Source organism: Genypterus blacodes, unplaced genomic scaffold (genome assembly GCF_046128005.1).
Source record: "Genypterus blacodes isolate CSIRO-AG114 ecotype Tasmania unplaced genomic scaffold, CSIRO-AGI_Gbla_v1 ptg000157l_1, whole genome shotgun sequence".
In the NCBI taxonomy this organism is placed as follows: Eukaryota; Metazoa; Chordata; class Actinopteri; order Ophidiiformes; family Ophidiidae; genus Genypterus; species Genypterus blacodes.
Genome location: NW_027466958.1, coordinates 180280 through 194147, shown reverse-complemented (window position 1 = coordinate 194147; position 13868 = coordinate 180280). Strand labels below are relative to the sequence as shown.

Genomic DNA, 13868 nt, shown 5'->3' with positions numbered 1-13868 from the left:
AGCTGAGCAAGCAGCAGAAGTGATAAAGTGATGTGAGAGGTATTGTGGGTGGATGAAGGCTCGTCTGTCACACAGACACTGGCCCCCATTTTGTCGCCAAACTAATCTGCCCTCAAACGGCAATTACAGCAACTATCCCAACTGTAGAGGCATCCCTGCACTGCGTAGATGTGTGTGTGTATGTGTGTGTGTGTGTGTGTGTGTGTGACACCCCCACTCATTTCATACAGGAATGCAGCCTCTCCAAATGGCCGATTGTCACTACAAGAAAACAAAGCGTCCAGCTGACTATTGCACCAGAGAAAGGCCAATAACAGACGATTTGTCCCTGAATGTCTCACGGACACTTTTGTTGTTTCCGAGAACAGACGATGGCCCCAGTGGGCCGATGGGTTACTGGGAGGGACAGTGTGTGAGGCATGCTGTAACTGATTTCCAGCATTTCTTGGTGTACTCCCAGAGATGTGCTGACCCTCGTAAAAACCTTCTGCTTTCCTGGCAGCGTGTGAGGCAACAGCGCTCTGGGATGACTGCACCTAAAGTCACACAGGGCCCAGGCCTCCTGATGAAATGTGTCAACAATACTTTGCACCGCTTGGGAGGTCAAATGAACCTAATGTGTACTGATGACATCGTCCTGTACAAGAGGGGGAGGAGGACTGGAACCCAGGCAGCAAGGGGGCAGGAGGCTTTATGTTCTGGTGGCGTTGATTTGTGTAATTTATGAGTTTAATGTTGACATGTTGACATGTTTACAGTGTGTAAGAGGTCAGCTACACCTTCATGCTCTGCATCTCCAAAAAACATCTGGAGGCAGAGAGAACCTTTATGTTCTGTGACCCAATGGTCGGCTGGACTCACCCGAATGGGTTTGAGGAAGTCCAAGTTGGACAGGAAGTGGCTCTGCGCCTTGTTCAGCCAGTCGCCGGAGGACCTGCAGATGATTTCCTGCGTGAGGAGCGACACGTTGCGATCGGCGATGTGGACAAATTCCTCCAGCGGAGTGGTGTTGCAGAGGTCCCTGAGGTGGAAGCCGAAACCTTTGGTCAGGACCTGGATGGAGAGAAGGAGAGAGAGAGAGAGCAAGGGAGAGAGAGAGAGAGAGGGAAAGAAAGAGAGAGGCTCAGATGAAGTGAATCATACGTCCACATTTGTCTCATATGTTCTGCTTCCTCACATTCTTTTAATTAAAGAAACAGCTCGATAGTTTGCAGCAAATGCTTCAGAAATGAGAAAGTGAATCAGAGCGCAGGAGGCCACATTCCTGCAGCCTGACGGGAAGAACCAAACAACGACGAGATGCCAGGAGCTGCAAAGGACATGTGAGGCAAACAAGCAGCACAAGCCAAACAAAACTCCATTTAGAGCAATGGTCGGGAATACACACACACACACACACACACACACATATGCAGGTACTTCTCATTGGAAGAATGTAAACTAGAGACATCTGGGAGGAAACAATGGCGTGGCGCCGCAGAGGGTCGAGTGTGTGTGAGCCCCCCTCGTCTGCACGTGAGGAGACACAGGGAGGGGAGGAGGGAGCCACGAAGGAGGAGCGGCCATGTGACTCAGCCGTCCAACGGAGGAGCAAGAGTGAGGGGGAGGTGTGGACAAAATGTGTGTGTGTGTGTGTGTGTGTGTGGAAGGGGTTCGCTGTGAAATATGTCATCGCATCAGCTGGGAAAGAAAAATGAAAAGAGGGAAACGTCTCAGGTGATGATGAAGGAGGAGCGCGATGAAGACGATCACACTATGGAGGCGAACACGTGGAATCAAAACGAGACAAGCGAGGGGGCGGGGGGGGGGGGTCTTCTTTGAACCATCTGCACCCCCCCTCCCCCACCAACCCCGACTGTTCAGGGCTTAGCTGTGCCGGAGCAGAATCCCGTGGACCGACAGATGCCGTCAAGCCAAGGTCACAGGATTTATGCAAGTGGAGCTCTGTGGGCCGGAACGAGGGGCGGGGCCAGGGGCGGGGCCAGGATGCTGGAAATGGTTTTTTGGGGGTTCATGAACGACGGCGAGATATTTACCTTCTCCAGGTTGACGTCGGCCTCCACGATCTGTTTGAGTGCGTGGTGGGGGAGCGAGGCGTTGTGGTGGAGGAAGTGGGACAGGGTCTCGTCGTCTCTCAGGAAGTCCTTCAGCTTGAATCCTACAACACGAAGACGCAGAGAGACAAACGTTCATGTGAAGGAAACTGCGTTAGGTTTGTTCCTGTAAAGTCACACATCACACTCACAGGCTGGTATTTATAAGATTGGCAGAGTTTTTGTCATGTTGGGGTCAGAGGTCATCTTCAGTCTTCCCTCTCTTAAATCTGATCATCAACTAACTTGATCAGTGGCGTTGAGTACAAATCAACACATACAGAAGGAAACACTGTTTGTTCCACTGTTATTGGACATAATTTGGGTCTGTCTCTGTCTCTGTCTGTCTCTCCCTCTCACACACACACGCACATACACACACACACACACACACACACACAAAGCACCCACTCTTGTGCTTCTGCTGAATTCCAATGAAGTCAAAGCAGTCAGCTCTGTGGTTACACACGCACACGCACACACACACGCACACACACAGAGGAGTTCTGCACTCAGCTGGGGTTACTACAGGACGTTCCACTTTGCTCCAGTTTCCTCTCTCTCCCTCTCTCCCTCTCTCCCTCTCCCTCTCTGCCTCTCTCTCTCTCTCTCTCTCTCTCTCTCTTCTCTGTCTCTGCTCCATCACAGTATTCTCCTCTGTACCTCCATACTGTGTGTCAGTGTACTTGTGTGTTCTCTGTTGTATCTGTTAACTCTTCACCTTCAGTCCAGTCTAATCCACTCTGCTCTGGGTTATGTAATCTCATTTCCCATCAATGTTTAACCTCTACATAAACACACACACAACCAAACGCGCACACACACACACACACACACACACACACACACACACACACACACACACACACACACAACCAAACGCTCACACACACACAACAGGAAACACTTTGCTGGTACTGAACTGAAAATCTCTTGAGAGGAAGTGAAAGAGAGCAGTTTGTGTGACACACACACACACACACACACACAAAAAACCCCCACATATAGGGACAGGTGCACACACGCACACACACACCTACCTCTGTGGATTTGTATGATCCACAGAGGTGTGTGTGTGTGTGTGTGCACCTGTCCCTGCATGTGTGTGTGTCTCTGTGTGTGTGTGTGTGTGTGTGTGTATGTGTGTGTGATGACAACTCTCAGAGGTGAACAACCAGGGAGTGTTAACAAGCTCTAATCAGCCGTCTCTGGAGGAAACGCCATCTCCCATGGTGCATTGCAGCTAGGGCCCACAAGGACAGAGACGACTGGAATGTTCAACAGGAGGGGGAGGGAGGGAGGGGGGAGGAAGGGGGGGAGGGGGGAGGGGAGGGGGGAAGGAGGGGGGTTTAGACTAACTCTTCCTCACCCTGCTCAAGTGGAACTTCTACAAGAGCTGTGTGCAGTCAGCAAAGTTGAGTGTGTGTGTGTTTTACGTCACTGAGTGTATCTTATCTGTGTGTGTGTGTATAAGTGCTTCATATCTACGCTATTATCAGGGAGAGAGTTTGTGGAAGCGTGCGTGAGTGTGTGTGTGTGTGCGCGTGTGTGTGTGTGCGTGTGTGTGCGCGCACCAAAACAACCTATACAAGTCTACACATGTATCTGGTGGTGCCCGTCAGTATCTAGGTGTACCAGTTTCAACACCACACACACACGCACACACACACACACACACGCATCTTATAAAACAACCTGCCACGTTGCCATGGCTACGGTGGTTGACTCCTGATTCCGGCAGTACCAGTTTGGGACGAAATGTTTGTGTGTTTACATGCTGTCATTAAGGAGAGGAAGTACATGTGTGCAGGGGAAGGGTCGGAGGTCAGAGGTCAGAGGTCAGAGGTCAGAGGTCAGAGGTCAGTGTGAGGGGCTGGTAGTAAACATTAGGAGTTGTGCGATACGCCTGCTGTGACTTCCCCTAGGAACAGAAGTGGTAAGGATGTTCAAACTCACAACTCTGCTCTATTGACGACGAGCTCATCTCTCTCTCTGTCTCTGTCTCTCTCTCTATCTCTCTCTCTGTCTCTGTCTCTCTCTCTATCTCTCTCTCTCTCTCTGTCTCTGTCTCTGTCTCTCTCTCTATCTCTCTCTCTGTCATTGCCGACCTCCATCAACCGCTGAATCATTAACCAACACGTGCCAGGCTCCGCCCCCTGCCCTGCGCTCTACATGGCGCGGCGTGTGGAGGTCATTCCAATGGAGTCCGTCTGCAGCGGCGCTCTGTTTACTTCCCCCCCTTCAATCGCTCGTGGCCGCACTCCTGTGTGTGTGTGTGTGTGTGTGTGTGTGTGTGTGTGTGTGTGTGCGTGTGTGTGGTCCCTCACGTGGATTCGGAACAAAGACAGATTATACGCGGTGTGTGTGTGTGTGTGTGTGTGTGTGTGTGTGAGATCAGTCCGCTGTGCATTTAAAATCAATGGACAGATGCTTCATAAAAGACAGAGACAGACAAAGGGGACAGAGGTCTGCCACTGGGATCTGTGTCTGCGTCTCACTGGACGTCTTGTTCCGTCTCACTTTTCATGCTGCATCACGCTTTATGGAACACATATTTGTGGAAACCCCGGGGGCCTAACGGAGCAGAAGGCGCCCAAAGCAACTTGAACTCATTGCTTCATTTTGGGATCATAAGCGGAACGTTTCCAAGCAGGATCCAGTCAGAGCGCTGCATCAGGATCACGCCGCCTCCATATCGACTGATATATTCTTCTTCTGTCATCTGCCTCCCTCCTGCACATGTTCAGCTGATAGAAAAATAACGCTGTGTGTGTTGTTGTGTGACTTTGGCGCGACTGCAGCCTGAAAATAACTCGGCCGCCTTCTTTCCAGGCTGGAGCGACTGAGACGCACCCAGAGACATCAGCAGGCAGTTATTTTAGAAAGACGACACAGCAGCCAAGGTCATAATGCTGCCCATCTCTCTCTCTCTCTCTCTCTCTCTCTCTCTCTCTCTCTCCCTCTCTCTCTCTCTGTGTAAACAGGAAGCAGCTACCCGCTATTTGCCAGCAGATCTGTTCTTCGATTGTCAGAGCGGGACGCGACTTCTTAAGTTTTCCCTGCCGAGCAGATAAGAGCAACGCCCAGCGTCACTCTGCCGGCCCCCCGGAGGAGCTGGCAGACAGCGATAAGGGAAGGAGGGGTCAGCGCCCTGCACGCTGCTCTGAAGTCAGCAGCTTCTGCGTCACCATCGCTCCGATCCTCCACATGCTGCTCTGCTGTCACCTACAACTCTATGAGTGACAAGCCTCGAGCAATCACTCAAGGTTTCTATTATTGTGACATAAAGAGGTGGAAATCTCATGATGAAGATTAAAGATAAGGCCACAGAGGGGAAATAAGATGAAGAGGGCTGAGGTGTGTTCTGTTCTGTCAGAGGGACGGAGCTTTAATGTGCTTTATTTACGAGATGAATGGAAGTCTGAGTCACTGAGACAGACAGAGGTGATGAATGGATGGTGTGCGTGGGCGTGTGAGGGGATTGATCAAACAGTCTGAAATCAAAGGTTTGTTCCTTACGGGCAGTGTTCTTCTGCAGCTTCCTGAGGGCCCGGACCAGGCCTCTGTAGCCCTCTGAGCTCTTATCATTCTGGCTGTACAGCAGGATCTTCTTGGCGTCCGTGAACAGACGGGAGATTCTGATGTGTGAGAGAGAGAGAGAGAGAGAGAGAGAGAGATTAGCTGACAGGCCAGGCTGCTGGTGTACAGATGGAATCCTCTCGGGCCTAAATCAGGGCGGCCTTACTCACATAGAATCGTTGAAGTTCCCCACGGCCCCCGCGCTTTCTCCAGGGGTGGGGTTACGGAAGCAGGGGTTGTTGGCGTTGCAGATGATGCCTTGCATCCAGGGCAGGGTACCGGCTGAGGGCATGGCTTTGTTTGGGAAATGGCCTGGAGAGGAAACACACAGGAGGACACACAGGTTTGATGGTTTGTTTACTGTTGGTGGTCTGTGGTGAGTGTTGCTAATGAAGGTCAAGAGGTGAACAGGGAGGAGGACGGACTCCACACACTCCTGCTGTAACAAAAGGCCTTTCCACTGAGTCACCTTTTGTTTCTCCCACACCGGGTCGAGCACAGCGGACAACAAAGTGAATGCAAATATCACGCGTGACCAACAAGAGTCACATTACTCTAAACGAGACACAATAACAGACGCTGTCCTCAGAGTCACTGACTTTATCTTTCAGCCGTTTTCACTCTTATCAACCTGTACAGCCGCTGGTGCGCCTTATCGAAGCAAGACAGCTCTCAGACAGAAAAGAAGAAGTGTTGACGGTGAGATTGGGGTCAAGCAGATAATCCGCATGCTTATAGTTCACAAGGTTAACTGGATTGAAGGACTTCTGTTACTTTGTCACCGCTGCTTCGGTCCCAGAGGGAGACGCTTGTTTGGCAGTCAAAACCATTACGCAAGAGCTCAACGGTTCACTAAACTGTCCAAAAACAAGTGTGTGCATGTCTGAGCGCATGTCTTCACACCTCCCAGTCATCCATTAACCTTCTGCATGCATGCAGCTCATTAAGGGCTCTGGATCAGTGTGTGTGAGGCTAAACTGACCTGTACATTCAGAGGGGCCATAAATCAAGCACGCCTAAAGACTGAACGACAACAAGGGGCTCTGATTCTGAAAGGTTTGTGACTATTATGTCCACAGAATGAATGAATCTGCATTTGTTTTTGTTTTATATTCTCTCATAAGTTTAAACAGAGACGGATTTCGCCCTATAAGGGTTTTTAAAACATTAAACAACATAACAGCAGTCGAAACCTGGTCCCAGTTGTGAAACAAAGCGGTGCTGGCGAGCGACACTGCAGCCTCTTTTACCAGGAGGAGCAAACAAATATTGACAAATCTGTGACAACAACATGGAAGCCTTGGACGAGAAACACCGAGCGCCAAGTACAGACGGGGGACGGCTCTGTGTGATAGAATGTTTCAATGTAAACGATGGATTGGGGCCTCCTTACATTCATGCTGCTCGTAGGGCGGATAGTGGAACCGGACTGAGATCAGGATGAAGAAGATGAACAGCGGCCAGATGATCTCGATCAGCAGCTGAACCTGAGAGGAAGACCAACAAAGAGAGGGATTAGACCGTACATGCTAAACTACTAGGCCTGTGGTGTGTGTGTGTGTGTACTGTATATATGTGTGTACACAGTAATCCCCCCATGTGTGTGTGTGTGAGTATATGGGTTAATACCAGAGGACCATGATGGGTTTGTCCATCTGTTACGGAAAACAGTGGGCAGGAAAATGCATTGGGGGAAATCCTGACATTTAACACGATAAACACCAATCCTTACAGATAAAGAACCTACACACACTTGAGCTGAATTTGTTTAACATAATGGAGTGTGTGTGTGGGCATGAGATGGACGCTGGATAATGGACATATGTAACTGCGTCCTCATCACGTCTTTGTGTGAGCAGCAGTGTTTCATAAACCGCAATTCTTCTCAGTTCCAAGTGTCTCAGAGGAGAATGACATCATTACCATGGACAAAGTGTGAGCCTTTGTTGTGTTATAATGTGGGTCTGATACTGTTACTGGAAAATCACAAGAAAAATGGAATTCCCCACTTTCTTCTATCTGGGGTTGAATAGTTTGCGTCCCACTCACCGTCTGTCTCCGCCTGTAGGTGAAGTTCTTCCACAGCAGTAAACCCAGCTGAGTGGAGATTGCCATGTTGCCGCGTGGCACGACCTGGCTGAGCTGGCTCCCACTCCCGCACTTACTGTGAAACCAAGAGAAAACACACAGCGGGGCGTTCAGTCAGCAAAGAGACTCAAACACATCAGATCACTGAACAAGTGTCCAGCTTTGTCCCCTGAAGAGGACGGAGAGTCGTCTACGTCTTGGACGCATTGACGTGTCCGGAATGATGTGAGGACAGAAGAGAGAGTCATCAACCACCACAGACCAGGATCACAAGTGCCATGAGTCAAACCCAAACCTGGTGCTCACTTCCTCTGAGAAGAAACGACACAAAGCACAGATCCTCACCTGGCTGCGTCTCAACTGCCACTCGGAAGCACAAATTTCAGACAGATTCACTGATTAAACACTGATTTGGCTCCGGGAGGCGGAACAATCAAAGGCACGGCGCTCAGCGGGCGAGGGCGGCGAGTGACAGAGCTGCTGAGTGGACTCGGCTCCTCTTGATGTCCAACTCATCGCCTGTCCAAAGGTCAGCTGGCAGGATGAGGGGGCAGTGAGTGAGTGAATGCAGGGAAAGCTGTTAGCTCTCTGCTTGTTAGCACCTGGCTGTCACTCACAGTCCCACATCTCATGTAAAACCGCTGCCCATGGATTTAAAAACAGCAGCGTCCCACAGGTGATTTCATTCAGTTTGCTGCATATGAATCTAATTTAACAGAGTGGACGTCTCTATGTAAACGCTGCGTGGGCGGCTCACTGCCTGTTTGTTTTATTAGTAGGTAGGTCAGGGACATGACATGTTTCTGTCTGTTTATCCTTTTAAAGTAATTTCATCATCAGCTCATGGCAGACATCACATTATTCTATGAAACCTACTGGATTGGATTCATATATTATCTATTCTTTCTTTATTCGCGTTGGCAGCTCAAACCCCCCAACATGTCAGGCGGTGCAGCTGTCCGTGTAAATAACCTTTTAATGATAATACATTCAAAATAAAATACTATGGCTTGAGTTTCTGTTTGAAACATTTCAAATAAACCAGATTTTACAAATACCAATTGTTTAAGTTGTTGATAATTGAAAAACAATTGTCCAGCATTTTGATGTTCTTTATGTTAGGATGACGAAACTGGAATCACGGAACTTTTATTATGAAATGAAGAGGAAATAACAGTAAACAGGATATTGCATATTGTTAAAAATTTCAAAAGTCTTTCATGATTTAGAATTTTAATCATTTTAGATTTGATCAAGTAAAGCAAAATCATCACGACAACTGAGCGCATTCAGAATGATTCGGCTGCAAGAGAAGTGTATCAGAGGAGGAAGAGAGGGAACAACTGTGAAACCCCATCAGCCAGCTGTCCACTAAACAACAGGGGAAAGTGAAAGAAACAGCTGAAGCAGGAGCAGAGGAAGCTCAGGGAAAGAGACGAGAGCATCAACACCACGAGAGGAAGAAGCATGAAAACTCAGAGAGAGAAAGCTCCACACAGCCGGGGCAGCTGTCAGGGTGAGAGCCCCATACAGCAGAGAAGAGGAGGTCCTCATATCAACACAAAGACAACCTTAGGGCACATGAGACACAACAAGTGGTGCCGACACACACTGGTGTCATTTAGAGTCTAAATTAAGTATTTGTCTGTGGCACAGGATATTTTCAGGCAGTAAAGTTATAAATACTGTGTATGTAAACACTTTGATTGTTATTTAGTCAAAGAGACTTGATGTAACATTGTTCCAGACTCAGAAATGAGCATGAATCCATTATGAAAAGACTAAAGGAGTCTTATTCATCATTGGCCATGGTGTAGAATGTAAAGTCATCCTGTGTTAATATAATCCTGCATTTCCTGTTGAATTACACAATGCAGAATGGGAGCACAAGGACAGTATGGAGATCAGGCACACATTTGAGCTTTGGTGGATCTCATCTGAAGAACGACTGTATAAAGCCCTCACACACTGGGCTTTTGGCCCTCACACACATCTAACCGGCCTTTTGGAGCTCCACATCCACATCTTCTCCTGCTGTCAACATAAAACCACCACAGATCTCCTGTTTGTTCACAGTCAGCTGAGAGGAGGGACGAGTAAACATCTAAACAAAACAGCCTGCTCAGACCAAACCAATCATCTATTTGTGTTTCATCCTCTCAGCTGTGCGCCACTTTCTAATCACACACACATTCCATACTTAATGGGATTTATCCCTGAACTGAAGCGCGTCTGCATTCTGTTGTGCTCCAGTTTAATCGCAGCACTCAGGGCGCACAACCATTTTATGTGAAGCAATGTCCGATACCTGTCAGCGTCTGGCTTACTGGCACACGCATAAACATCAGCTTATAAACCTCCATTGGCCGTTTCATTACAGCAAAATGTGGAGACACAGATTTCATCATCTGCAAATGTTGCATTGATTTTCCTGGTTCAATACATGAAGGTCAACACAACTGCAAACACACACACCACCCACGAGCCTGTACTGTGATCTACAAACATCACTGAGCTGTACTGTATGTGTGGTCGGACCTCAGTGTGTACAATTTACACTTTCACTGCATTCACACTCACATCTTTCCTTTGCTTTATCTCCATCTAAACATACAACACTCACATCTGCACACTGATTCAGCTACACACAAACACACACATCACTCCAGTCTGCTGATGCACATTTTAACAGACCACAAATAAACACAATTATTTATATTTTTAACAACAAATGCTAGAATTTGTATATTTTCCTCTTTGAAACATGATTTTCATAGAAGTTGCGATAGAATGATTGTTTCTATGATCATATCAGCGCAAAGGTGAGCGGGCTGAGTTTGGTTCGCTTTAATCCGTCACTTTGTGGTAAACAACTGATGCGCACAGCACTCTGCAGCCCAAATGGTGCAGAGCTATGGCGCCCCTAGCGGCGGAAAGAGATAATACCTTTATTCAGCTTGTTTACCATCAAACCTCGATCACGTGTAATACCACACAGTGCGCTCATATTGGGGTTTTTCTCATGTGTCAGTCAAAGACGTCTGCTGCATCCGGAACACACGGGGTTCGATAACAATGACCCAGTGAGGAGCAGATACTTGTTTACATGGGAAGTCGATGATGTGATAAAAGAAGGAAACGCAGTTTACTCGTTGACACCGCGGATAAAAACGTCGAGAAAACGCATTTCCTCGACGTTATGACATCACTGCAGTCACTGCCATTAACGGGAACGTTAAAAGTCCCCAGTCACAGAACTGACACACATCCACAAAACAACAGAGAAAGTAGATCAATAAAAAAAGAATTAAATATAATATCTTTATGTTGTTCTTATCATACAGCTGTCTGTCTGTCACTGTGAGCTGACGTCATTATCATATCAGTAATATAAACGCAAGGCATCACTTATGTTCTTGCGTTTCATTGTTCTGTGAGTTGAGGTTACTGTCGGTCATACGGCTCCGCGATTCTGCCCCACAACTGCGTCAAGCCAGAAGTAATGAGGGTACCAGGGAAGAAACGAAGCCTTCACAATAAAAGCGCAAGAACATTCGCCATAAGACACAGATGTGCCCCTTAGTAAGCTTGATAATAAATGGCGTCGTGGCTGCAAAATCTCCTTTTCATCATTTCTGTTTTCTTTTTTTATTGTACTGTTGAGACACTCTCATTAGCGTGGATAAAGGGACATCGTCTCACATTTAGATGGAGGATTTGAAGACAAAAGTGGTTGATAAGATGTGAGACTTTGCAATTTTTAATGAAAAGAAAAATAGACACTTCTATGATCCAATTTGAAGATTTTGATTATTTTGTTAAATAGTTGGTAAATATCAATATTGGCGTTAATGGCTTTGTAAATAATGCATTCATTAATTTCAGATTTTTTTGAGACTTTAATTTTGAAATAACTACGCAGAAACCTTCGTTTGGATTGTGGCTCGCTTGACATTAGTCCAATTAACAACACGACAGACGGCAGAAAACGGACACACGTCTGACATACATCATAACAAAGGCAGAAAACACAGAAAACCGAGAAATAACTCATTTAACCTCAAAACAACACAACGTCGGGTAAGACCACGTCCATTACCGCCACTGTTAAACTTTACGACGTCAAAACAACACAACTTGGCGAATAATTCTGATTCAGCAAATAACGAAAAAACAAATCAATTTAACATTCACGGTTTGGACATAATGGAAAGAAAACATTGCACATATGTGGGTAACATGCAAAAAAAATAAAATTTCATCCTGTCAAATGACGACACACATTTCTTTGTTAACCCAACAAAGAAACTCAAATCCCCCAAACTCGCAGACAAAACAGTCTAAAGTCACTCACCTTTATCCTGGTCGAGCGGCCACTTTCTCGTCTCATAAACCCAAAGTCCTGCACAGAACGAGACAAAAAATGTCTACAAAGAACCTGCGGCTCCTCCGTTATGTCCCGACCTGCGCTGTCTGTCTGAGTACGGAGCCTTTTTTCTCCCCGGGAGCTTTTATATCGCGGCGCTGCTGAGTGCGGAGCGGAGCGAAGCGGCAGCGCAGAGGTAACTAGCGGTCACACAGCGATGCTGCTCCCATATAAGGAAAGCACGTGCGGAATCAAAACACATCTTAAAGGAGCCGCGACGCATTAAACAGATCGATCAATGCCTGGGATGCCTCTGGAAACATTTACTTTTATTTTATTTTATTTTATTTTATTTTACATTTAATTAACTGTATTTTTTGTTGATTATTAAAATAATTACTGGGAGTATCAGTATATTTTTATTATTATTATTATTATTATTATTATTATTATTATTATTATTATTATTAGTATTACTATTAGTATTATTAGTATTATTTGTATTATTATTATGCAGGGACATGAAGACTGGAGCCGATCCCAGCATCCATTGCAGTAGAGCGGGTGCACCTATCTCACTGAGCTGGACAGTCTATCTCATTGATAACATACAGTCTTGTATGTATCTGTATATTTACATGTACTGTAATCTGTATATTTACTTGTACTTCCGTTATACACCGATTAAGTCAACAAATCAGCTTTTTCAAATGTCAGATGAAACACGGCACACATCAAAAAACAAACTCACATTACAGTAAAATAACTGAACAATGTGTGTGCCTGTAAACGTTGTGCTTGACATTTCAGGGCAATTCTGACAAAGCCAGCATGAATTTAGACAGAGAGAAAACTGGAGCAGGATTAAAACCTGTCTGAGAGGACACACACACTCCACACACATGTCTTCAGTGTGGTAAACACGAGGATGTTTCCTTCTCTCTTGATTTATTGGACTGAGGCTCAATACACAGAAGGTCAAGGACAGGAGGGTGTTTTCCAACAATGTGCAACACACACATCAGAACAATGCATAGTTACAAATGGAAAGACTGTGTAGCAAAGCTCTGACTCTTTTTATGCTGCAGATCAGTTGAATCCTCCTATAAAAAGTGAGTAAGGTCTTGTCGCTGGTGTAGCCAAACATGGATGTGGCCTTGACTGTAGGACGATGGATTGGCATCATATTAATCAACAAAATAGCAAAACCAAATTGTAGCATAACTATCATTCAGTAACACCTTCACACACATGGTACTGAATTACAGACGCTTCCCACCTGCACCCTCGCTGCCTGCACTGACAGATTCATTTTCCATTTCTCTGCAGGACACGTTTCTTGTGGGCGCGCTGGGCCAGTGGAAGATTTATTCCAACCTCTCAGGTTTCCTCCAAAAGCTACATTCTGTGATGTTAGTGTTGTATGAGTCTATTCTAGGGTCACATGGAGCCCCTGATAGGCACCATATCGTACGATCTGCATGGGTTTCAACACTTGTTTCAATTGGTTGATGCTGCAGTGACTCATGTCGGTGCTTGTTGCTGTAATCCTGGTGTGTCGTATCCTTCAGGCCCTGCTGTTGATTGATTGAATTATTGGCCCCATGAGGATTAATCATCTTTAAAATTCTAATTAATTAGATTGCTGTTCTCTTGCTTTTCACAATATGAATATAACTTTGTTTCCCTTGTTTCCTTAACTAAGTAGTATAAAGCGTATAAGTCTAAAGAAAATAGGATGA

At 46.3% G+C, this 13868-nt stretch overlaps 1 protein-coding gene across 5 annotated transcripts in view; it reads right to left on the bottom strand.

Moving 5' to 3' along the window:
- The window catches only part of LOC143013592 (phospholipid-transporting ATPase ABCA1-like), a 31624-nt gene extending 19363 nt beyond the window's left edge, over nucleotides 1–12261 (bottom strand). For 2 of the 5 annotated variants that reach the window (XM_076167270.1, XM_076167271.1), the window contains exons 1-6: nucleotides 7722–8452; nucleotides 7066–7159; nucleotides 5843–5984; nucleotides 5613–5731; nucleotides 2037–2158; nucleotides 862–1053 (exon numbers count right to left, since the gene is read on the bottom strand). In XM_076167270.1, coding sequence (XP_076023385.1) covers nucleotides 862–1053; nucleotides 2037–2158; nucleotides 5613–5731; nucleotides 5843–5984; nucleotides 7066–7159; nucleotides 7722–7787 — 735 coding nt within the window. In that variant the 5' untranslated portion in view covers nucleotides 7788–8452. Of the gene's footprint in view, nucleotides 1–861; nucleotides 1054–2036; nucleotides 2159–5612; nucleotides 5732–5842; nucleotides 5985–7065; nucleotides 7160–7721; nucleotides 8454–12114 lie in introns of those variants that run through there. The other 3 variants (XM_076167267.1, XM_076167268.1, XM_076167269.1) reach the window with 3 other exon arrangements.
- Nucleotides 12262–13868: the final 1607 nt, after the last annotated feature.